This window comes from Paramormyrops kingsleyae, chromosome 14 (assembly GCF_048594095.1).
Source record: "Paramormyrops kingsleyae isolate MSU_618 chromosome 14, PKINGS_0.4, whole genome shotgun sequence".
Taxonomy (NCBI): Eukaryota; Metazoa; Chordata; class Actinopteri; order Osteoglossiformes; family Mormyridae; genus Paramormyrops; species Paramormyrops kingsleyae.
In genome coordinates, this window is record NC_132810.1 from 9206323 (window position 1) to 9231407 (window position 25085).

The 25085-nt window shown below is 46.5% G+C and overlaps 1 protein-coding gene across 3 annotated transcripts in view; it reads right to left on the reverse strand.

Moving 5' to 3' along the window:
• The window catches only part of LOC111852403 (latent-transforming growth factor beta-binding protein 2), a 93520-nt gene that overhangs the window by 26110 nt on the left and 42325 nt on the right, over window positions 1-25085 (reverse strand). For all 3 annotated transcript variants that reach the window (XM_072699248.1, XM_072699247.1, XM_072699249.1), the window contains 4 exons: window positions 22214-22408; window positions 20660-20973; window positions 19769-19871; window positions 10274-10348 (listed from right to left, as the gene is read on the reverse strand). In XM_072699248.1, coding sequence (XP_072555349.1) covers window positions 10274-10348; window positions 19769-19871; window positions 20660-20973; window positions 22214-22408 — 687 coding nt within the window. The remainder of the gene's footprint in view (window positions 1-10273; window positions 10349-19768; window positions 19872-20659; window positions 20974-22213; window positions 22409-25085) is intronic.

Here is a 25085-nt window from a genome sequence, read left to right on the forward strand (position 1 = left end):
TGGCAGGGGTACTCAGAACATTTCCCCGAGGTCTGAATTCCATAACAGACATGATAAAATTGTCCCCTTGGCAGATTTCGCCGATCGAGGAGGGAGTTTAAAATGTATAAATTCAGAGTTCATCAATCGGGTATCCCTGCTATAGCGCAATGCACTGCGCGCCTAAATCGTTTAAGATGGCAAAAAACCAATATGGACATAAGAAAACGGATTTCTCATGTACACCAGCAGACAGGAGGTCAGACTATGCAGTACCTGAGGATATGGCAGATCAGTGCCAGGTTAGTACACAGAATTCATTTTCATTACACAACATTTCTTTCACTGTGCACACTGCAAGCTCAGTTGGTGCAGCTGGCCTTGGAGACAGACAAGTGCAGTAATGACTGGAAAGACTCTCTGAGGCAATTCAACACTTCAAGTCACCAGGTTCAGCTGTTTTAAAGGTGAGTCAAGTTTTATTTTATTGGCACTAGCCTGTACTGTTAGTACAGCCATAAACCGGGAGATCTAGAGAGAAATTTATACACTAAACTCACCTGTTCCAAGCTGCTTTCCTACGCGTCATAGGCACTGTTGCAATCTGTGGTGCCAAAGGAGTAAGACATATTGTGGAAATACAGGTGACGTGTCTTTTGCTTTCTGTGTTGAGCTGCCGCCCAGTGATGATGTGAAGTGTGTTAAGTTGTTTTAAAACTGGGACCTTTATCACAAAGCGGGGCTCTTTTCTGTGCCAGCCAAGACTGGAAGCGGGGTAATAATGAGGGTATTTTCAGAGATCTAGAGAAATGGACCTCATGCTCAGTTCCTGGGGGGTCTGGGGGGGGTCGTGTTAGATAACTTGTAAGATAAGTTGTCAGATTTAAGTTAGTCTGTGTTAAATATAAGTGAAAAAGTATAAAGTCCAATTAAACTGGGACACCTTAACTCTGACAAGTTATCTGGCTAACCAACAAATCTCGCTTTGTGATACAGGTCCCAATCGCTTATCCTCAACAGCAGTGTTGATACCCCTCTCCCCGCCCCCATGAAAATATTGAGGCAGGCTGTTAGATTTCTTCTGGTACTGACACTGCATAAACCAAACTGGTGAAACGCAGGTAGGGATTTGCACGAGGGAGCGTGTTACGTGGGAAAATGTGAGAGAAGCCCGGCATGTACTGACATGGCTCTCGTGGGCCGAACATGACCCCAGACCCGGAGAGGCCCAAAACCGCAGCTTCATTCACGTATATCCAACTGAGAAACACCAGGCCAAAGCTCAATTTTAGGTTGTTTTCGAAAGGTTAATCAGCATCGGGGGGGTAGAGTGGGATGGGGGGGGGGGGGGGGGGCTCAGACCCATCGCTGCGTGCCACAAACCCGCGAAGAGGAGCCAGGACAGCGCGAGGCTGCCACCAGCACTGACTTATCGTCCACGTAAATCAGGATGCTGACAGGCTAACAAAGGCATCCTTCTTTCGTGATAAACAATAGCATTCCTGCAGACATGTAATGAGATAATTTAAAAAAGCACGGGGAAAATGCCGTCTATTCTTAGCATGCATTCCACCAAATGATGAAAGGGACATCGGCTGTGTGGTAAGAGACGGGGGATGCATGCAACTATATGCTTTAGATTAAAGCTTATGCTTTCTAGAATATAATCCTGCACAGATGATGAAGGCCTCTTCAGGCAGGCCTACTTAAAAAAGGACCTCTGCAAAGCTTGTTTCCTGCGTGATCTTTCCATTTGCCACACTCTGCGGTCTGAGACATTGTTTTATTTATGTGTTTGGAGTCAGTCAACAAAGAGGGGTGGGGGGGGGGGGGTGTGGGGAAGGTGATAATGGGCCTGGATGGTGCAGCCTGGCGAACGGAGCGGGACTTGTTTTTTCACCCTCCCATGGACCAAAACAAACTGAATCATTACCGCCCCCCACCTAAAGCCACAACACCCAGCAGGCTGCCATCACAGGCTTTCCCGTTGGTCATTAATCAGCAAAGTGGACCGGATCGGGCTGGTCGGCCTCCCTTCATGGAAAAAGTGACGCGCAGGGGTGAGTAACAGTGGTGAGTAACAGTGGTGAGTAACAGTGGTAGAATACACAGCAGCTAGTCCCGGTCGACACGTGTGTTTGTGTACAGTATGCATTCAGGTTTCTGGTGGCCTTGCGAGGGAGATGAAAACGTCCCCTTTGAAAGAGCAGCTGGCGATAACCAGATGCTGTGGGAATTTTTTTGAAGCTTAATTCTCTGCTTTTTAATAGGGCAACGGCCCCCAAAACTTGCAGCCTGTTATTACTCAGCGTCTGTATTCGGTTTTACTGTGGCAAGGGGGCTGGGGGTTGGGAGTCATTAATCGCATTAATCTGAGAGTCAATGGGAATTCCCTGCAAAGGCAGAAATGCAAGAAGCAGGCGTGTGCATATACACTGGGGAGATTGGGAGGCAGCGGGTGGTGGCTAGGGACCCCCCCCACCCCCCCCTTAACATATAAAAATATTAGTGCTGGGCGTAAAAATGGGATGACAGCGGGGGCAGCGGAACCACAGACATTTCCGCGGCCGAAGCCCTGCTCCCTCCGCGTATGCCGGCACACTTATCAGCAGCGCAGGGAGGGCCTCCTTGTGAAATAACACGCCCCCCCCAGACCCCCCAGGAACTGAGCATGAGGTCCATTACTCTGGATCTCTGAAAATACCCTCATTATTACCCTGCTTCCAGTCTTAGAAAACTGGAGCCGGGGATAGCAGGTCCAGTATTATGCTCGATGTTTTAAATGTCTTATTGGGAATGTGGACTTGGTGGCCCATCACCTGGCTTGTCCATGCAACCCCCGCAATGACCCAAGTACAACAGTAATGCCCATGTCCCTCTCCATGGAGAAAGTTTCAGGGGAAACACTTGTATGAATTAAGGGGTGAATAAGAGGGAGTTTCAAGTTGGCCAGAACACTAATCACTACTTTCGAATGCATTGTTACCATAATCTGAGGAGACGCGCCAATATCTCCAGCCCAGTTCCTGAACATGTGCTGGAATTGACATTCTGAGTGCTTCACATGACTCCTGGGCAACAAACGGCTGTTTTTTTTCTTTTGCCAAATTAGCGGCTAGACTTTAAATAATCACACACACAAACACCACTAAAAGATTAAGGCTTTTGTATACACAAAGTCTGGCAATCCATTAAGACAACTAATCTGGATTTCACTTGTATAACATTATAATGGCACTTTGATTAATTCGGTTTTAAGCTCACTTAAAAAACAGCCAGCTATTATTTTGTGTCCTGAATTCGGTATAAAGGAACAAACCGACAGTCCAGATCGTGGTGTTCTGGGCAATGAGGGTTTGCTCCTATTTAAAAAGCGACAGAAATGGTCCTTAATCTGAAGCATGTTGCCTACTCCCCTAAGGTCCCAACAACAGTTTTATGACAGATCATCTCCGTGCGGGAAAATCCCACACGCTTCAGCGTGGATACGGAACACGTTGGGGCGGCACGCAGGGAGGCTACTGCTCACCTTCATGACTCGTCTAGATCCACGGTCATTCTGTTAATCCCAAATCAGAAGGTTGGAAACTGAGTACCGCGGGGAGCAGTTTCACATTGGAGAACAGTCAGTGGGTAGGGGGGGGGGCAGTGGTGTCTGGCCTGGCGGGGGTGGGCTGGCACTGTGCCATCTTATCTGCTTCCACAGCAAGCGTCCAGGCAAGGAAAGTGAGGGTGTGACTCATGTCTCTTCTTTGAGCCACAGGAAATGACCAAACACCCCCCTTTTCCCACTGTGCAGTGCCTTTGGGGGGGGGGGGAAAGTCCAAATCATTCCTTGGCAGGGACACGACTGTTCTGATAATGAGGACAGAATCGTGTAATAATCAGTTACTGCAGACTTGGCCTCTCTTCTGAGGGCCCAAATTAAAAATAATTCTAGACACGCAGCTCTGGGAGAATGGGCTATAGAAGCCAGTTAGTGCATATTGTACAAAGCTGTTGGGTCAGTTCTCTGGGCCCTAAAATACAAGGTACAGGGAAAGGGAACATCTTGAAAGGATAAGGCGGATCGCTCTGAATTAATACACCCTGAGTTTGGCAAGCCAGGACACTGCTTTGAATTGGGGAAACATTAAAAATGTCCCTGTCAACAAGGAAGCATCTCACAAACTCATTCTGATGGGAGACTGAGAAAAGCAGCATGAAGAAGAAGAAAAGCACGCATAATCTGATGGAAAGGAAAGTCAGGTACTCAGTGTTCAGCCTGGAATGCCAGGTTTAACCAGTAAATCTGACTCCAGCTGTGGTTCTGTGGCGTCTCACCAGCTGTTCATGGGACAGAGCTATAATCGTCTGTTGAGCTGCGCATTTGGTAATTACAGCTTGGCTGTTTGTAAGCCTGTCAGGTTACAAATACATGGATGAGTGACCCATCTCTCTTCCCTGTTGTACTAAGGCCAGTAAATGTCTTTGTCTCTGCAGACTGAGAGAACAATCAACTGGCGGCTGCTTCGGTGAGTCTGGTCAAAGGTCGGACACGCCTACAGTATACACTTTGGGGTGGGGGCCGATGGATATCTGTCACAAGGCATGCTAAGCCACATGCATGGGTGGTTGCATGGAGAACGCCAAACTATGAGCGAAGTTCTTTGGAAAGACCTTGGTAGGCCAGAGTTCAGGATATATTACTGAGCACTTTGCCCCCTTTATTCGAGCACATTTTTCCCCTTTCGTTCCCCATCTGCCACTGGCCTGGCAGCCCAACTGCCTGCACTGGAGCTTGCAGAGCTGCAGTTGAACAGGTACCAGCAGGGTCCTGCAGAATCATAATTCATAAGTCTTCTTCACAGTGGGAATTTTGGTAATTCCATGCTGGGGCGGCACAGCATTGAATGCCACTCATTGGGGAGTACGGCAAAATGCTCCATTTCTGTTAAAAATAACATAACATAAAAGCCAAATAAGTTTGGGTGTGTATACTGTCTGCACAGAGCCAGTTTATGACAGAGCCCAGCTGGGAAACACTCAGACGAAAGCACTTTGCTCTTTATTCAATGCATAAAAGGGCCGTCTGGGAGGAAAACAAACATTAAGTACTGACTGCCGTTTCCCACATCTGTCTGGTAGCTGTAGAGTTTTGAGTTGTACCCTTAAAAGATGATGCAATGTCATGCAGCAGAGTTCTGTATGTGTTACTACAGAGTGCACAGAGTGAGAAAAATAACTACTGACTTGTATTCCTGGATATCGTTCAATTGCATTCAAATTGAGTAAAGCAATTTAGTTATTACACTTGTGACGGGGATTACAGTAAAACACTTCTGACCTTCTGAAGCATAACTATGGTACAAGACTGCTGAAACATAGCAAAGAAAACCACTTGCACACATCGACAATGCCAGACTTTGACCATGTGGAAATGTGCTGGCATGTGAGCAGAGTGAAAGCTAAGTTACTGTAACAGCTATTATGACTAAATTTGCTAAACCCGACGAGCATGAACCCTGTTTCTATATTATGCTAGTAAGCAAGTTCAAGACATTTCTGAGACATTTCTGGATACTGGTGAAGCTGATGATTAAAGCAGTAGAATTACTCACAGACTACTCCAATTTGTAATATTGAATGTGAGATATTCATGTTTTGTCAAGCCAGGCAAAATCCTGGAAAGCTTGTTGATGCCACCATAACCTCTAAACGGCTCACCTGAAACTGTTAGTTTGCTGACATAGACAAAGAAATATAGTTTCAAAGAATACTAAGCCGTTCATGCACGTGCCTCAGGAGGAGAACATAACATGAGTTAACCATGAATCTGAAAAACCTCCCTGACTAAGTCCAAGCAGACACATATCTCAGGCATCTGACATGAAATATTGGCAGCGAAATAAACAGATAGTGGCCAAATCATAAAGAAAAGATTAGCCGATTAAACACTGAAGGTATGAACTACCTACTAAAGAGAGTAGGTCAAAAATTTGGGGGTGCATTTCCCCATTAGGGTGGTCCATCAACATGACCAGCCAGAAACTGCACGCGTAACAAAATTATGACATCCTAGTATTAGGCTCCACACTACAAGGTAGCAGAGCAGAGTGGATCTTCCAAGGTATTAATGGTCATAACCTAATGATCAATAAGGAGAAGTGTGAACTTCCCTAGAGTTCTACATGTACATCTCTTCCAGAGATGGCATTTCTCCACAGAACCCAAGCAAAGTGTACAGCCCGCTTGGTATAGCCAGAGCATGCTTTATTCCTGTTTGTGCCACAATAATAAGAAAGGTGCTGAGTGGGTATAACAACCCAAACAAAATAAGGCATCAAACAAAATGAAAGAGAACTGGTTGAACAATGCAGCCCCAGTAGGCCTGAAAGCCATTAAAGTGCGGACAGATAAGGAGTCAAACACACACATAGTAGCCTATGTATGCATAAGATATGCAAAGATACTCCGAAAATGTGAGGAAAGCTCTGGCTACAGTATGAAGCTTTGACCAGTTTTACCTGCTCAACTTGATCACCAACTAAAAGCCCCTGGATCTCAAATTCAGTGTAGCCAAGGGCAAGCCTACTGCAGGGATTGGACAATGAATGCTTAGGTTGAAACCCAATCAGTTTAAAGCAATCCACAGAGTAGGAAAATCTAACCCATGTCACACTCCCAAGAAACTGTGCTCTTCTCTGATCCTAAATGATGCTGACTCTGAGAGACACATCCAGTCCACTGCAGCTGATGCAATTCCTGAGGCACTGAAGCTGCAAGAGGTCAAAACAGAGACACTGAATGACTCATGTTTATAAAATTAGTTAAGATGATTCGTTCTGGGGACTGGAACACCCTGCAGAACCTTTCCTCAGACATAACACAGGCCACTCCAAGAACATGGTGAAATTAGATAGCCATCCACATCCGGTCAGCTCGAGAGCTCCTTTTCCAGGAACACCTGAACTAACTCATCAGACCACTTCACTGCTCAGTCTTCATCACCTATCCTTTGGTTATGAGCATTTAGCAATACGGGATGCTCATATTTTGCATGTATTTAATAGGAGTCTTGTCGTCGTGGCATTTCGATTTGAGTGTCAATTTAATTTTGAGCATCTACAGTGTGAGGCCTGAGCTCACATCTGTTGAAGATGGCAGTCATGTTCTCATAGGAATCAGACTCCTCAGGTCTAAAGCACTCTAGGCCTGAGCACTTACGAAGACCACGAGGGCATTGTTAAAACCAGCTGCTTAGAGAAAAAAAACTTGGTTTCTGGGTATAAACAAACTGGCTGAGAATATTATCTCCCATTGCATTCCCTGTCAGTCATCCACACACAAGACAGAACACCAACCTCTTCAGATGCTGGAGTTACCTCAGGAACTACAGATTTTTGTGAATCCTTGCTATCAGGTCACTGTCTCCTAGTAATTCTTAACAAACACTTCAGATTCCCATTTGTCTTTGACAGCCGTCTACCTCTGCAAGCACATTCATTCTTATTCTAGACAAAATGTGATCTACAGCCGGCATGCTAGACAAAGTCAAACCAGACTATGGAACTCCATTCCAAGTTGAATGTTTCAACAGGACCCTCACCAAAGCAATCATCACAGCAATAAAAGAAGGTAGGTCCTTGAAACAGGAGTCTTACAAATTCTTGAGAATTTTTAGAGCTACCCATCACCACACCACTAACCAATCCCCTGCTGAACACTTAGGGCAAACCCCTAAAGAACAAACTTCTTTCATGCTACTTTCACGGATGATGATCTATGCTGCACAGATTACTCAGAAAAAGGAAAACCTGAACGTCTTTGCTGAAAAATGGAGTAACCCAAAATCAAAACTTCAAGAAGGCGATGTTGTCATCATCAGGAAAACTGGTGACAATATTTGAGGCCAAGTCACGTCAATGAAAGGAATAATGATCACTGAACAGAGACATGAACATAGAGTTAAGAGACATTAAAGATGCTTCAACCTGCTGGAATGTCAACTAGAAGTTCCACTTGGAATGACCTCATACCCTTTGCTCAGTTCAAAGGCTTCAAATTGTAAGAAGCCATCAAATTTGTCAACAGAGAGTTCCCCTAGAGATTCATAGCTGAAATGTCGGATGAGTTTGAAAGCCTGAGTTAATGCTTGTTGGTTAAATGGAAGTATCAGTTAACTGAAGTTATGAAAAATATATGTTGCCTCATTCCTGTTGATAAGGATGTCTATTGACTACTGGTGTTAAGAATGTTTCCAATTTTCATTCTTAGAAGGAGGGGTGTAGTGTATTGTAAATATACTTTTAAGGGATAACATACCATAATGTGCCAACACTAGGTAGGTATTAGTAGAAATTGCATGGCTTAGATAAAAGAACTGACCATTCAATTTTTGGATGCCATTCAATATAGAATGTCATCTAGCTTTTTTCAATTGAGTGGGCGATTGAGGCATTAAAGGAGTGGTACGTGACATCATCGCTGTACTGTAAGATGTAAATGCTCAAGCTGTGGATTCAGGTGTTATGACCTTTACTGGGTTCTGAACCAGCAGTTTGTGATTCAAGGACTAAATGTGAAATGGGAACATCCACTCTCCACTTTTTTCCACCCTCTCATTCGACCACAATAGCTTTGATTCCTGGCAACAATAATAAACAAACATACTGCATTCCTTCCTAAGCCAAAGTTAGTAAGATCAACTCCATGACAGTTCTCAGAATCCAAGCCAAAGCATCCTCGTGACCAACTCTACACTACAAAGTCCTGAACACATGCGTTGAATGGCAACTGAATTTCATGGCCACTGGGATTTGCTGTTTTTCCAAATGCAGTTCAACTCCAGGAAGCCCAGTATCTGTGGCTGTGCCATTCCCATGCAAACAGGGAACGATGAGAGCCATGTTCAGAGCAGATTTTGGCAGGTGTTATTTTATTATATTTCACAAGGGTGTTCTTGATTCTGAGTGAAGCATTAGAGAAACAAGTCAACAGCATGTACTTCCATTCACGATGGATGTGCTGTTTGCTCGGTGCTGCCAGAAACATATTTTTTTCTTTTTTTTTTTGGGAACAACATTTTTTCCCACAGACAGCAATTTTATCCTATAGTAGGATTAAGATTTGAATAAGATTTTAAATAACATCAAGTTAAAAGTGCATTTAACAGTCTAGTGAGCCATGCAAACTGTTAACAACTAACATTTTTCTGAAATGGTCCCCTTATCTGACAATTTTCAAACTGACTAACCCATTGCAAAAACGGGCCAAGCAAGGCCACTTTTGCTGGGCTTGATGATAATTGAATTTCACAAGAAAATTGCTGACTAATTTGAAATTACTGCATCCCTTCTTACAGTATTCCAAACCTTCTAAGGCTTCAAAAGCTTGTAGTCACAACTACAGTCCAAGCCCTCCAAATGGCATAAAAACTCCATATACTGTCTGACCTATCATTTCCTAGTAATTTCCCCAAAGCCTAGTTAAAATTCTAACCCAAGGGACCACAAGTAGCTGAACTCTGACCCTGGCCAGACCTAACAGCTGTTCCCAGGGGAGTTAGCTTAAAGTACTCTTATGGGTGCTACTTAATTCTTGAGGTAGACTAAAAAATATGGATACTGAGAACAGTTTCTATTGCTTTACAAACAGACTAAAGGCCAAAGTCACAGATGTGGTATCACACGGTTACAATCTGAGCTACTGCAACTGGGGGGGGGGAATGATTCACACATCTGCCTCCCAAAAAAACCAAACTGGCACAAGTCCCCCTTGGTTCTCTTGTTTACCAAAGCGCATCAAGTGAAGCGACTGAATAAACAACAGAAATAGCTGAAGTTGGACATTTAAATGCTATGAACTGAGATTGAACTGGCGCACGCACTCATAACAACATTAACCTTTGTACCAAAATGCATTCATTTTAGGGGCAGCTGGCTTGAGAGGAAATAAATATTATTTGTGCTGCAATAAGAGATAGAGAACAGTTGGAACATTAGTTAGCATCAGATTACCTCCCCTGTTTACCAATCAGCACATGACAGGTCTAACTTGTTACAGCAGGCCTTGTCATGTTATGGGGAAAGAGAAGGACAATAGCATACGCTCTTTGACCTATGCTAGAGGAGTGGTATGTTGCCTTAAATGAATGGCACTTTGAAGAGACACCTTTGTTCTAATTTTAGAAACCGTAACAGCCAATGAGAGTGAAACAAACAGGAAGCTCTCATTTCATTCAACATACAAGCACAATTGTAGAATGGAAGGAAACAGGAAACAAAAACCACACTTTTGTTTTGGCCTTTCTCACCTTGACAATGGGTTAGGTTCATCCTCTTGTAGCCCTTGGGGCACTCAACCTGGCCATGTGCGATCACTGCGTAAGCTGCAAGGACAAGACAGACACAAGTGGGAATGTTAAAAAATAAAGAAACCGAGATTTTGAGCTGAGAACTCTAGAATGCTCCGATGGTGTGCGTGGGTGCCTAGATTTTGGTGGGGCTGAACAATATGACTTGCAGATGTGTGCTTCCTGGCCAGAGAGGAACTGAAGGGACCCGTGTGCGGACCCTGAGGGACATCATAGAGCACATAGGCATATCAGTCAAAGGTGTTTATGCAAGAGCACAGCATTACCATCAACACAGGGGCATGACTACAAAAGGAAAACAAGGAAAATATACATTACTTAGCATCACATTACCATTTCAAACTACCCACAGAGAAAGAGAAGATTGTAAATATTTGTGGGCATCTGAAAATAATAAAAAGAGAATTTTTTATGAACTTTGGCAAGTTTGAAGCGCGCTGTGACTGTGGTCCTGCCCTGGGTCCTGTGAATAGTGCCATTATCACCACATTAAGCCTAACCAGGCCACTTATCTAAGGGCTATTAATCTTTTCCCTGGATTCCTATATTTTTTGTTCTTTTCAGCACAGGCTTCTCCCAGAATGAGATGAAGCAATAAGGGCCCCTTTTCCATCATTCACACATCTTTGAGCAGGCCCTCTGGTTCCCTGAACGCCGCAGCAGTTACACACAGGCTGAAAAAGAGGCCAGCTCCACACGACTGCCCGACGGGAGCCTGACATGGTGAGGTCGCTGTCGACCCCTTTCTGGAGGCATTTTGGTCATGGACAGGTCTTCTGGGGTGATGGAGGGTATCAGGTGCTCCAGGATGTGGTTTATGATCCAGGGAAGGGATTAAGGACAGGAACTGCAGACAACTGATGGCAGGTTTTACTACTTATACAATGGGAAACTGGACCCATGGAAGGGGAATACTCCTGGGGTGGCATGTGAAGGAAATGAGTATAAGGTAACTGGCCCCTTTGTAAACTAGGGCATTCGAGTGAAGGACTGGGAATCAGTGTGTGATACACATTGATTATTCCTGAAGCAAAATTCATAACCTCTAATAGGTAGGTGACTACAGAGGATCTGGAACAAGAAGCCCAGAACAAAGTATGTCTCCAGAGCTTTTTAACATTACTACATGAAATAAAAAGCAGATAAAAGGAACGCTAAAGAAATTTCACTTGCATACTGATGTGACTAACATATATATTCAGTGCAATTTGTATGCAACATCATTTGAATGTCAGTCAATGTGCCAATAAACATTAGCCTGCTTAGCCATAGCTTGGTTGGAATTTCCTCACTGGCAGCGACATGACGTTCCCCACTGTTGCTTCAAATCACAGTCTATGTTAGGAGAGGAAATTTGCCTTCAGCCTGAACCCAGCAGATCCAGAGCAGGCCAGGCCGCTGTCAGGTGGATGCCTTGCTGGTAGACGGTGAGTAAACATGGGTTGGGGTGAGGGTCCCCTACAAGGGTTTGCAAACAACATAAGTTCTATCATGTGTGTCACATCTGCCCCAATATTGATATGGGAAGGCGTAAATCTGTGACATTGTTTTTCTATTCCATCATGCAGAGTGTGGGCTGGGAACGTCAAAAGTAAACGAGTAACGAAGATCAGCTGGTAGACGATGTGCTCTACACTGTCTGAAGTGTTTTTTCCTTAAACACGAACTCCTAAACACATCGTCAACATTGAAAAGTCTTTATCAAGATCGGGGCCGAGTGTCCATCCAAAAAAGTGTCACAGTGAAGGAATGAATTTCACGATGGATTATTTACGACAAAGTCTCATGACATCTCCTCATGTCTCGTTATCACAGTATTATTTTTGGGAGTAGTTTGGGGGTCATATTTTTCTGGAGGTCTTGGAAGGTCCAAAACTTAGCTCTTTACTCTATGAAGCTTTTGTTACATAACTCAGAAGACAAGGGAAAACTGCAACAGCCTGTTCCAGCCGGGCTTGTTCTGCTGTCTTCTGGGTTTTGGGTGGTGAGTTCTAAAGCAAAAACAAATGCAGCAAAACCCCAACAAGAGAGCAGCAATGACTATACATCCGTATAGCAGATGTATGGCCTTTAAAACAAATATACGCACTATACTCAAGGCAAGAGTGTATATTTCACAACATTTGCAGGAATAAGTCTTGAAGGCCCCAAGTCTTCTTCTAAGTAGTTTCAATAAACCTTCTACTATGTTTCAGTGACCCATAAACCCCCTCCACACACACACACACACACACACACACACAGTGGCCTCCATCAACTATGGTGCCGCAAGCCCCTTGCCGTGACCTTTCAATGATACTAATCGCTGAGCTTCTATTCTTCGTCCAGCCATGTGGCTGTCCTTCGTCAATACGCCGACGCGTGCGATTAGCGTCCACTCCTTGTGCGTGTCACTAAGGAGCTTGCCACCAATTCACGCAGGACCTCTTCCATCTTTCCTTTCCTTAGGCTAGTATCAGTGCAGTTCTGCTGCTATGGCCTGCTGCTTGCTTCCTCTGGAAAACTGTCACCATTTCAGACCGTTTGGGAAGAATCCGAACGGGACGGCGAACAGCACACAGCGTTAACAATCCTCTAACATTCCTCTGCGGGATGTAGAAGAGGAGGCCTCATAATCATATCCAGAATAAAAGGGAAAAGGGGACGACTGTAACAGTAGATTTCCCGCCACTGCACCCCCCGCCCCCCCCACAATTGTTTTTTTTTGTTTTCTTAAGCTGGTTCCTCAATGATACATTTCGGTCCACTGGCTCATTCCTCTGGTCTGCAACCAGCATCTGGGGATTCATCCGCCAGATCAGTAGTGGGTGAAAAACAAATGTTCTGGAGCAGGTCTCCTTCATAAGAGTGAGAAGGAAGCACCATACAGAGAAAGGCCACCGAGACAACAGGAGGCTGCCATGGTAGGAGAGCAGCAGGGCATATTGGGCATCATGTGGCATCAGGTGTGGTACAGGTCAAATGTCTAGTGAATAGATGGGTGAGGACTGCCAGACTGGTCAAATGGGTGCTGTCCGGTGGGAATCAAAGCTTTAAATTGATCATTTACCCTGCGGCTGAGTGGTCCACCCTGATGTCAGAGGGCAGAGGGGGCTATTTAACCGCGAAGCATATTCTGGGACCACCCCTGTCATCAGTCATCATCCTGTGCTCACCATAAAGGGGCCCCAGGGACCTGTTTGGAGAGATTGATCATGAGGACATGACTTCATGGCTGCTTGGGAGGGTAGAGGAGTGAGGGTGTGGCTCGAACCACAGGGGCGAATGGGAACACCCCTCGTTTAGGCCAGGGAGGTCAAGACACTGTGACCTGATGGAGTCACAGTGGAAAAAGCCAATCCCAGTACAAGCAATCCACAGATCTTTAATTGCAGGTAGAGCTGCCGTTGATTAGCACCGAAATCAACAGCTAATTATGAAAAAGAACTTATAGTTCTGTTCCAAAGCAGGGCGGTTGCATGGGTAGGGTAAGTCCATCAAGCAAGGATGGGGTCTAACTTTATAGGCTGGCACAGTGATTCCCAAAAACAGTTCTTAATTTCAACAAGTAATGAGTCATATGGAGAGACAATGCACCAATTAATGTCAAATTTTGGAGCAACAAGATATGCCAGCACATCAAATTTAGGCATTAGCATAGCAACGTCAAACCGGCACAGTTATTATTTGCAATTACAAGTGAATAGGAGGCACATTACACTGCTTTTCAGTTGGCAGGGCAACAACATGGCCTTTGCCAGGCAGTCCTACGACGATTAGGTCATCGATCTAACTAGTTTTCTGCTTCATTGAACTCATAATGAAAGGACCTCATTATTGTCCAATTTCCTACATAATGTGATGTAATTAATTTGTCTTTTTTATATAGGGCTGGCTAAGTTTTAAATCTTGTCGTTTTACTTGTAACTGTCATGGGGAAGCTCATGGGGAAGCTTTCTAGTGATCACTGGTCACTAGAAACCACTAGATACCATCAGAAATCCAAGTAATGTTTATTATTTTGGAGACGGCAAGGCAAAAAAAATATATGGAACTGTGAATTATGGACAAATGTGTGCCAACCTCATCAGATGTTAGTATGGTAACTAAGTATGGATATAGATTTGACATTTTGGAGATATCTCCTGGAAGACGTGAAAAGCAGCTGGCCTTGGACCATGTGGTCTGTCAGTTTGGCCCGATCAGGGTGGAAATCAGCCATTGTGAAATAAGAACCAAACCTTTCAGCAGCTTCTCAAAGACAGTAGAGGGGTCATCAGATCACTAGGAATTTTGGGACCAATGGGAATTTTAGACAACGATGGGCAAACTTTTACAGAGCAATTGCACTTGTGATTTCATGTCAGTCATCAATTGCCCAAAGTGAAATAATTATGGAGTTTAAAAAGTTAAGCACATGTCAGGCTGACTGGATAGTAGATGAAGGAAAGACAGCAGTGGAGTCTGTGGTCATAGAGAAGATCGATCTCATGAGGGATGAGATGGAACTCAGCCCCCTGCCCCAGGCTTTTGATCCAGAAGCTCATTAGAAACATCCTGACAGTCAAACAACCCTGGTGCTGCTGAACTCGAGAAGAGAGGTGTGAGGCGATGGAGGGCAGCTTTTGTGGGATGACATCATTCTGACCTTGCCTTCTCCAGCAGGAAGTACTTTACAGGCCATGGTTCCTGTGGGGCGGGAGTGATTTATTTCGCTCCCATGGGACCCTTAATCCAGCTCCCTGGGAAGGGTCCCAGAGCAAATGAAAGAGTCACCAGAAGGACCAGAAGGAAGGCAAATGTATGGGACTGAGTCATACTGTACATGGGACGCATTGCACCAAGGCTAAATGATATTGCCTCAAGAAGCAAAGCAGGCCATCCAGCATGGCACTGTGAAGGACAACTTCCAACCAACCTCAGAAACTTTCTCGAGGCACACTGATGAAGCCACTGTACGTCTCGGGTCATATCAAGCACCCACACAGCAAAACCATGTCACGTTGACTGAAAGCCACAAAATCAGGTAAAACATCTGCCCACAAAAACCTCAAAACCAAGAGGTCTAGCTGTCCCAGCATTGTCCATTTGCTGTCTATCTGCCAGCCTAAGGGGGTGCTCAGGTGTCCTCTGTTATTTTAAGAGACCCTTGCTGTAATTCCTCAGATCTTGAAAACTCAGTCTGGCAGGAACACCTGTCCCTGCAGGCGAGTCCCAACGGGGATCTAAAATAACCACCCACAATGTGATGTGATGATGTCTAGATGGTACTGCTGACCTACATCATGTGACCGGGAGAAATAAAGGTCCACATGAGAAAAACACTCATGACAGGAGGCTCTTCAACCAATCAGGGGACCACCGACACTCCAGCCAAAAAGCTGCTCTCCAGTGTGGCGTGGTGGTCAATGAATAGTTTTTAGGTTGAGCAGCTCATTTCCAAGCCAACAGAATATTCATGTTTTGAATTGCTTCACTGGTTGAAGAAGGCACTCTTTATCGTGCTTAAGGCGTTAGTTCTTTTGGTCCAATAATAGCAATAACAGTATGTCCATGAGGATTTGTGTAGAAGAAAACACATAATCCAATTTTCTTGCTATTGACACTGAACCACACTCTGATCTCTCATTATGAGTACATTGTGTTGTATCCAAAAAATTGATATAAATAGAAATACAATAGAAAAGTCCGTCTGGATAGTTTACGGTACTCAAGGGTGGATCTAAGCTGAGCAATGAGGTTTTTAGTGAAACCAGTCCACTCATATTGGTGCTTTTTTGTCCCTTCCATGTTCACGTTGGCAATACAGATCTTCAATATGTAACGACAATCGGTAGTTATTACTGAGATGAAAGAAAAATATTTTTTAAATTTATGAAATGTATTCATACCTGTAAAAGTTGTACTACAGCATTTAACCAGCAACTCTGCTCCTGATTGTACGACCCGCCCTCTCAGCTAATCAGTGCATCATCTTACCACTAACAAGACAACCCACCACATCCATTACACCAACAAAAAGCCACTCCTTTCTCCTTCGACAGCTCAAAGGCTCCCTCTATACCCCATGCTTTCATTCGAACCTCTGGTGCTTTCATCACCGAGAAAATGGCACTGCTGGGTTGATACACAGGAACAGGGAGCCTCGGTGCGTTCCGTGTGAGCCGCGATCAACTGTCCTCCCGATTTTGCCTGGTTGTCATCACTGGACGTTTACACAATGGAAACACAGACCGAACGCGCTCGCAGTCCTCTCCACTCTTCCGTATTTTCTACGCTAATGACGGCTGGAAACAGTCACACGAAGGGCAGCTGAGTACTTAAGTTTGGCGTTACGTTTGTCTAGAACAAATAGAAGCATTTAAAAAATTCTCTGCGAACGCATTTATTTATTTACTTTTTGGGGGGATTTTAGTGTTCTTGGAACAGTCAAGATGAAAATAAAATGAGTCTCATTCTCTTGGTCTTTTCCTCCAAGATCATGAACAGATGAGGCTGGAAGTACAGCGGGCCCACTGGACTTCTTGGGTCCTGGTTCTCATTACTGCGCGATTCTGTCAGCGCAGCTTCGCGATCCGGTTCTCCAGATTCGTTCTGTCAGCCTCGCTGCACGTGGCAGCTGCTCTCCGTGTCAGACACACTGCCAGATACAGCTGATCGGCACGCAGGTTCAGCCTGGTGTTGGTGGGAGGAGGGGTAACTGCGGTTTAATCAAGATCGTTTTGCTGAGATGCCCGTTGGCATTACGGTGGCTTGGCACCACGTATAGCCAATGCTGAAAGACCCGGGGGATGGGAAACGGGGACGGACCAATGAAGATCAACAAGACAGTCCGGGATGAGTTAACAGAATCAGAGGTACAGCAGTGGACCTCGGTACGGTTTGGTGTTGCCACATTCACACGGCTGATTTTAGCCTTGTTCCCAGCCAGACAGATGGCTCCACTCAAACATTAGGAGTGCAGTTCTCTCCATGCCGCCGATGATCTTGCGCTGGTTGTGCGCTTCTCTGTCTCCGCTACTTGTAGAAACGCCAAAGACGCCAAGCTTCAGAAAATGAAAATACCAAATCTGACACCTTTTCCCCAAGTCCTGCGAGTGACGTAACTGCCAATACATGCCAAGAGATGACAAAGCTGTTAAAGTTTATTAAAAGGCTTTAACATTAATTCACTTTAGAGTGTGTGAACTATTACAGTAAACATCCGGATCCATAAATGGGAAGTGTTGTAAACTGTAGAGTGATTAAACGGGTTAGACTGGAAAAGAACTTAACCCATATGAACATGGCAAATAAAACCAAAGGTAATTTAATAGTGTTTACACTATAAAAGCACATTAGCATTTTTAATTAAAGCACTCTTATGGCCAAAAGAGGAAAGCCAACGTGTTAAATTTATATAAAACACATGTAATGACCTTGGAGCATGGCAGGTTGGTTTAAAAATGTCTGCTTGAGCTTTGTTCTCAAGATGGCAGAATAAATAACATCCACACTGTTGCACGACCCGAGGATGATGATGACAGTGGCTACACAGGTGCCAGTCAAAGCGAGGGTTGGTGTTCCCGAGTGAGAGCTGCGTGGACGGGCTTGCTCTATAAAGCACGCAGGGGGGAAATTAGCCACTCACTCTGGCAGAACACAGTGGCCAGCAATGTGCGGAATGACAAAACAATTACCGTTCCCAGGTGCGCTGGAGGGCCAGGTGCCAGCACATTAAAACTCATGTTCGACGTTGGGGCTGCGGATTTAGGCTCTGCTTCTGCGAAAACTCGCTGGGCACAACAGCGATCTGATTGTGCTATAACCATGAAACTTTAGATATAAAAAGTGGGACTAGAACCCAAACACTGAGAAGGATGCCGAAATGTGCTGTGCTTTAGGCTCACACAGGAATCTCGCTGTATTATAATCTAAACACTAAAGCCAAAGCAACTGTTTTACCGTGCCCTTGTTGAGAGGGTTAAAATGTGCTTCTCCACTTTCTTTCTGGAAGGTTCCACGTGCGGCATGCAACAAAGGCACATTTGTTCCCATGCTGGAACCAGCGGGAGATGACAGACCGGGCTGAGGAAGAAGGAGTGAGATGCGGGGGGGGGGGGGGTTCCATGTCCCCCAAATTTGCAGAAACTTTTTTTTGGAGGAACGAGCAATTCCGAGAGGCTTTGGAATCAGAACGTGGACCACAGGCAAAAAAGAAAAGTGAGGGGCCACATGGTTGAGACTGGAGAGGCGATGTCTGCTTCGGGTTCGAACGCTATTAAATGACTGGGCAAAAATAAAGTGGCACAAGCCTTTCTGACAAGCAATTGACATCTACCAGCAGCAGATAGTGAGGACAAACTGGTTTTGTAACTGGATTACCAATGCTGCCCCTCCTTCCTAAAATAGCAATACATCCCTATTTAAGAGCCCAAAACACAGGGAAATATGCCTTGAAAGCCGTCCCCCCCCACCCTCTTGACTATGTTTATATTTGATGCGTCCCTGTTCAAAAGCCCACAAAAGTAGGCTTTCCACCTCGGGTGGGGGGATACTTTTCAAAACGGTTGGGAGGTGGATGTAAACAGTGTCGCAGTAGGGAAATAGCAGGATGCCAGGGAATCTGATTTGGGGGGGCTCACGAGCATTCCTGACACATTGCGTTATATATAAGACTGCTGCTCTTTATTTCAGGGGCTTGTTTTCGTACTGCAAGCACAAAATGCTTTTTACGAGGTGGGGGGCAGCTTGCTGCGGTTGAATTCGCGCCACGCACGAGAAGCTGTGATAATTACAAACGACTGTAACTAGGCATGGCTATAAATTAGCTTTGTAGGACCTCATTAGAGTAAATACAGGATTGTTGTCTACAGTGACTATATAAATGTCCCTTGTAAATAATATTGGGAGAAGGCTCAGTTTACCCAGTGTTAAGGCATCGAGACATTGACCTGACAGCTCTGTTTTCCAACATCAGAAAGAGGCTAGTCTCCATGGAAACAGGAGAAACTCAAAATCTGTCCATTTGATTGGATGAAAATGTTTGTTACGTGTTTACTCAAAGAAAAGAAATAAAACAGGATGTGGCAGGCAGGAATATGTGGCACCCTGAAATGCACAGCAGTGAGCTATTAACGTGCGGAGTCGTATTTGGCAGGTTAGCATAAGGAGAACCGTGCATGAACTAAGCATGGACTAATATCCTTGTAACTAATATCTCATTACCACTAATCCTGGTCATGGCTGCGGGTGAGGGGCTGGAACCAATCCCTGGCAGCACAAGGCACACGACTATGGCATACGGCAGATAGGAGGCCACTATAGACCTACTTTTGTATATGCATGCGTTTATGCAAATTTATGGCCAGATGTTGGGCTCATGTGGGGAAGAGGGTTAGGACCAGGAAAGAGGGTATGTGAGGCAGGGGTAATGTGGGTGCAGCGGAGTGGCCACATGGGGGTGGGGGGGCTCACCTGGTTTGGGTGGACATTCCGTGCACTTGTTGAGGCCCCAGGAGGCCCCCACGCTGCCACAGCAGTCCTCCTGTCTGGTAAGGCCCGGGAGCGGCTTGCCGCACTGTAAGGCATGAGGACATGTGTGTTCATTATACAGGGTACTCCAGACATTTGAGGCTGTGGCAAAAAAAATCTGCAGGCATCTGATTGATAAACCCATTAAATTTCCAAGCGAATCGGAATTTCTTCATGGGTAGGAAAACGACGACGGTCAGCGTCAGCTCTGAGGGGCCAAAGCAGCTGTGCATTTTTGGGCTGTTCTTTATCACAGAGATACGATTTGCAGCTTCTGGACACGTCAGGTTCATTTTTCTATCTGAAGTACTATAAAAAAAAGCGGAGCAACAATCACCCCCCCCCCCCCCCCCCCCATGCAGTATCTCTTCATCCCACAGATAATGTTGGAGGAATTATATTTGGAATTGGGCAGTAGTGGTGGTCGGAGGCTTCAAAGATAGAATCGACTGATACATTTAGCGAGAGAGACATGGGCACGGGCTCCTGAGGAGCTGAATGCGGGGCGGGGGGGGCGGGGGGGGGACTAGGAAGTGAGGAGGATTCTGAAGCTGACAGACCCAGAGGCTTACAACTCAAAAAGCCAAGCTGTCTTAGCTTTAACCCCAACTCCAACATCGTGGTGCTGCGACTGGAACATGAGACGGACCCGCTCATAAATCCTGATGGGGAGGGACATAAATAATGATGGGGGCAGACTTCCGAGAACAGGCAGCTGTACGCAGGCAGAGAGCAAAAAGGAGCAGCACAAGACTTCCACCAGGGACCTGGGTGGACATCCTGATGCTGTCAATCATCCCTAAACCCAACCCAATCCCCTTTTCACCCACCTACCTTCCCGTCAACTGTCTCTTGGAAGCACCGGCCCACATATCCGTTCAAGCGGTTATGCAGCCTGGTGTGGCTGTAGATGTCTCCGTTACCGTTGCCGTCCCCGTAGCTCAGTATGACCCCGTTATTGTTGCTGCCGCTGATGCTGTTGCCGTGACCGTTACCGGGCTGTGACCTCTGCTGTACCGAGTGTGTTCCGCCTGTGCCGGCTTCCACTTCCACCTGGCCCGGCTTGACACGTGCCACCTGGTGGACCTGCACCTCCGCGTCCGGGGGGTGCTGGATGTGCACGTTGACCAGCGACGGCTGCATGGAGGCTGCCCAAAAAACACTTACTATCAGACTCCAGGATCATGATCTGTGGCCACCAGACAAAAACAGGGGCAGGACACGCCGTGGTCAGGCACGGGTCTGAGGCTTCCCTCTCATGACTGGAGTTGAGTCAAAACATGATATTCTCAGTGGACAAGTGTCCTTCATACCAGAATAGCTGGTAGTCAGCTTTTTTAACTACTGCAATTATAATGTTAAATGTAGATGCTCTTGTCTGTCGCTAAATGACAAGGGGCCATCAATGATGATGCTTCGCCTTTGTCGGGCTGGTCGGCGGGCCAGAATAATATCAGCATAGCGGCGAGCATATACTGATCCATCGTCAGATAAAGGAGTGATCAGCATTATCAAGCAGGGTGGGGGGAGGTCTGTTGGCATGAGCCCAGCAGATCGAGGTGTTTCAGGAAACACACGAGAATAGACGGCCATGCGTTCTGCGTTAATCAAAGGCCGATGGTGATGTTTAGCCGCCTGGCAGGAGGACGGCATGCCTGCACGGTGAAGTAGCCGTTCGCAGATGTTGTTTGGCCCGAGAAACACCCAGGATGTTATTGCTTCTGCCAGCACTGGGGTAAAAGCGGGAGGAGAAAGACAGGAAGGAGAAGAGTTTACGGCTGCTGGTGGCTTATTAGGGTCAACATCGATCAGGGAGCCCCACTGCGCTTCCAAAGTTTATCTGCTGATAAATAGCAGTCTGCAGACAGTACGAGCACTTGAAACGCACACCCGTTTTGTTACAGCCAGAATAAAAGCTGACTTTAATTGTGGCATGATGCAGCAGGAGAGCACGTGCTTGAGAGGGGGGAAGGGGGGGCAAGGCAGAGTGGAATCTGTGTCAGATCTGATCTGATCAGAAGTTAATTTGTGCTCCACAAATTTTCACAGCGATGAAAAGAGGCGGCTCTGGGCGTTTCACGGCTGAATCAGGACAGAGAATTAAAGACAGCAGAGAAACAGCATAAAACCCAAACTGATGCGGGAGGTCAGTATTGGAGGGTGACATGGACAGCATAATATATTACATAATAAACGTTACAGAAACAAAAACAGTTCCACAAAAGTGTTACAAACACATCACAATGTGTATGGCCAGGATTCCCAGGGTGTAGAGACTCTGTTCAGTGTCATTCTGTTCCTCGTGATTCTTTGTGTTCACTGTGACCGTGTCCAGACTGTCTGCGTTCAGGGTTCGCACCACCTCTCCCTTCGGTAACTGGTGCTTACCTTGCTGGTTGGAGAGGGGGAGGGTGTACATGGAGGAGCTGTGTCCCGCCTGGCCAGCCTGCTTCCTTGGGGAGGGGGGCTTCGCTGGGGGTGAAGCCGGGAGGTGGCAGAACTTCCCTGTGGAGTTTGATGGGCACCAGCACTGGTCCCGCCCGATACAGCGCCCCCCGTTCATGCAGGGGATCTGACAGAAGTCTGGAAAAGGGGAATGGTGATTAGCAACTGGGAGCGTATGAGTGCTCAGGGCTCAAAGTCACTTGATTTACGCATCTACACAAGCAAAACAGCTGGTGGCAACCGGGCCGGTAATGAAAAGCAGTGGAGAAGTTTAAGATAATGATGTTTAAGATGGAGGTAATAGAGGTTAATGGGAGGGGTGTTCCCTTACCAAGCTCCGCCCACAGCGCTGCACCTCCCATTAAAGGCCGCCTCTTTGAAATAGCCCAGGCAGGGCCTTCATTATAGACCCCCCCATGATCCCACAGGATCTTGCCCCTCCCCGCAGGCTTAATTAGCACCAAAATGCCCAATCGTTGCGACGTCCCCCCCCCCCCGCCAGTCGCGTGCACTGCCAAAAAAGTCATCTGTATCAGCTTGAAGTGGACTTGCCCAAATTCTGAGAATGCCCGGGGGTGCTTTGGTCGGGGGGGGGGGGGGGGGGGGGCGCAGACCAAGGAACTGGATACTCAATTGTAAACATGGTTTTGGGCTGATGGAGTCCATTTGGCCCCTTGCAGGACCATTTCTATTCCCACGTCCAAGGATGGATTTTACAGAAGTTAAAAAGGGGCCTTTGTGTCTCCATGTAGATTAAATTTACTGCTTGTAATCTTACAAGAGAAAGACATGTTGAGAGGTATGCAGGTCGCGCTGACATTCAGCAGGTGGGCCTGACAGAGATAAATAAAATCCCCCTTCGGGATTACAACCATCCTACACACCTGAGGTCGTGACCTATAGGATGCCTCCAATCCAACCTGCTTTCAGTTCCAGATTCTAAGGCCAGAGACTGAAAAATGTACGTGACCTGGTTGCTAAAAGAAGGCCTTTTACGAGCACTGACTGCAGCTCGGGTTCCGACGCGAGGCCGCTTGGCATGTGGGCGGCACCGACGCAGCGGTCAGGGGCCGGCATTCTTGCTCTTGGGATGCAAAGTGAGGAGCGAAGCTTGGCTGTCGAGGTCACGCAGATGCAGTGCAGGTAACGGCTCTGGGATTGAGGCCCGGAGGCATACAGACCTCTTTCTTACAAAATGAACACTGACACTGCGAAGCCGTCCCAGCTTTTCCTCAGGACGCCCCCAGCCACATCTTCTGCTTCTGGAGTTGACACTATAGCCCAGGGGTGGGCAATCTTATCCGCAAAGGGCCGCTGTGTATGCAGGTTTCTGGGATAACCTGTAGGTCAGCTGTTCAAACCCAGGTGTGAGGACTCTTCAGCCAATCAGTCCTCTAATTAGTAATCTAATTAGTTGCAGCGAAAATCCGCATACACACCAGCCCTTTGCGGATAAGATTGCCCACCCCTGCTGTAGCCCAAAGGAAGGGCCCCTCTGATTGTACATTCGGGCTAAATTACTGACTACAAAGAGCCCCTAATTTCCTCGAACCTGAGCCTCACTCCTTTGCCGGACAGCTTCACCTTCCGCTCACCTCCTCTCTCCCCCAAGCACACTCACACCCGCCTCTCCACCTCCCGCGGCACCGTTTGCGTCGTAGCGTCAAAGGATCATCCCCCGCAGTGGCTGGCCCCCCCACTTCAGCACCGCTGCAGAGGGCCGACGTCTGTTCAGAGACGCAGGACCCTGAGTGTTCATCTCGGCTCAGGGTAACTTTTTACCGTGAAAGGATGGAACGAAGCACTCGGCGCTTACATGAGCCTGTCTGCTCCTGCCGTCCGACAGCAGCATAACAGCAGCATGACATAAGCACTCGCTGCCCCCGACGCGTCCAGCGGAGAATAACAACGACAATAAAAATGTACTCGGCTGCACACCAATGGAACTCCATTTACCGACATTAAAAAAATTAACTAAAAGGAAACAAAGAGGCAGTGGAACAGCGCTCTGTCCGTTAATGTTATTTTAATGCTTTAGATGAGCAACAAGATCCTAGGGGTTACTTTTCAGTGCGTGGGGGGGGGAAGAGGGGGGGCAGGGACAGCTGCCAAGTAACTGAAGCGTTTCACGTCTCTTAACGCTTTCCAAAAGCCTATTAATGGGACTGTAAATTCGGAAAAATGAGAAATATTTTTAAATATAAATGGGGAGTTGCTGTGTGTGTGGTATTGGGGGGGGGGGTGGGACTTACTCTTGAGGTAAATTTCAGTGCGAACCCAGGCTTTTAGCAGCGTGGGGGGTGTGAGCTTCTCCGGCTCTCGTTAAACCCGGTATGTGGTTGCTGGCATCGCTCCCCCGGCGCGAGGACCACGTCCCCTGTGTGGTTTGCGGTAAAGCCCGCGGTTAAATCCCCGACTTAATGTAATCCTTATTAATCCCTCTTTGCGGTGAGGCGGCATCTCATGGCCACCCGGCACATTAAACGGTTAATTTGGAGCCCCTTGAGGGGTGGGGGCCAATCCAGACGGGAGTTGGGGGGGGGCTGCATGTCTGGAACGTGAGAGAAGCCAAATCCACGTGCATGGTCCTATATCCCCTTTTTTAGCAGCTCGCAGGAAACGTGCTACTTTAATCCCCGTCTCCTTAACAGAGTATTTGACTCCTCTCTCGAACGCTCTAATCTCCAGGACTTTATGGCTACCTTGCACTTTTTTAAGCTGGAATTTGTCCCATTTTACTTTTTCCCCCATTAAAATATTAGGATGCAGAGGTATTAGAGGGAACTGCAGCGCTAGCAACTGTGTTTGGCGGGTC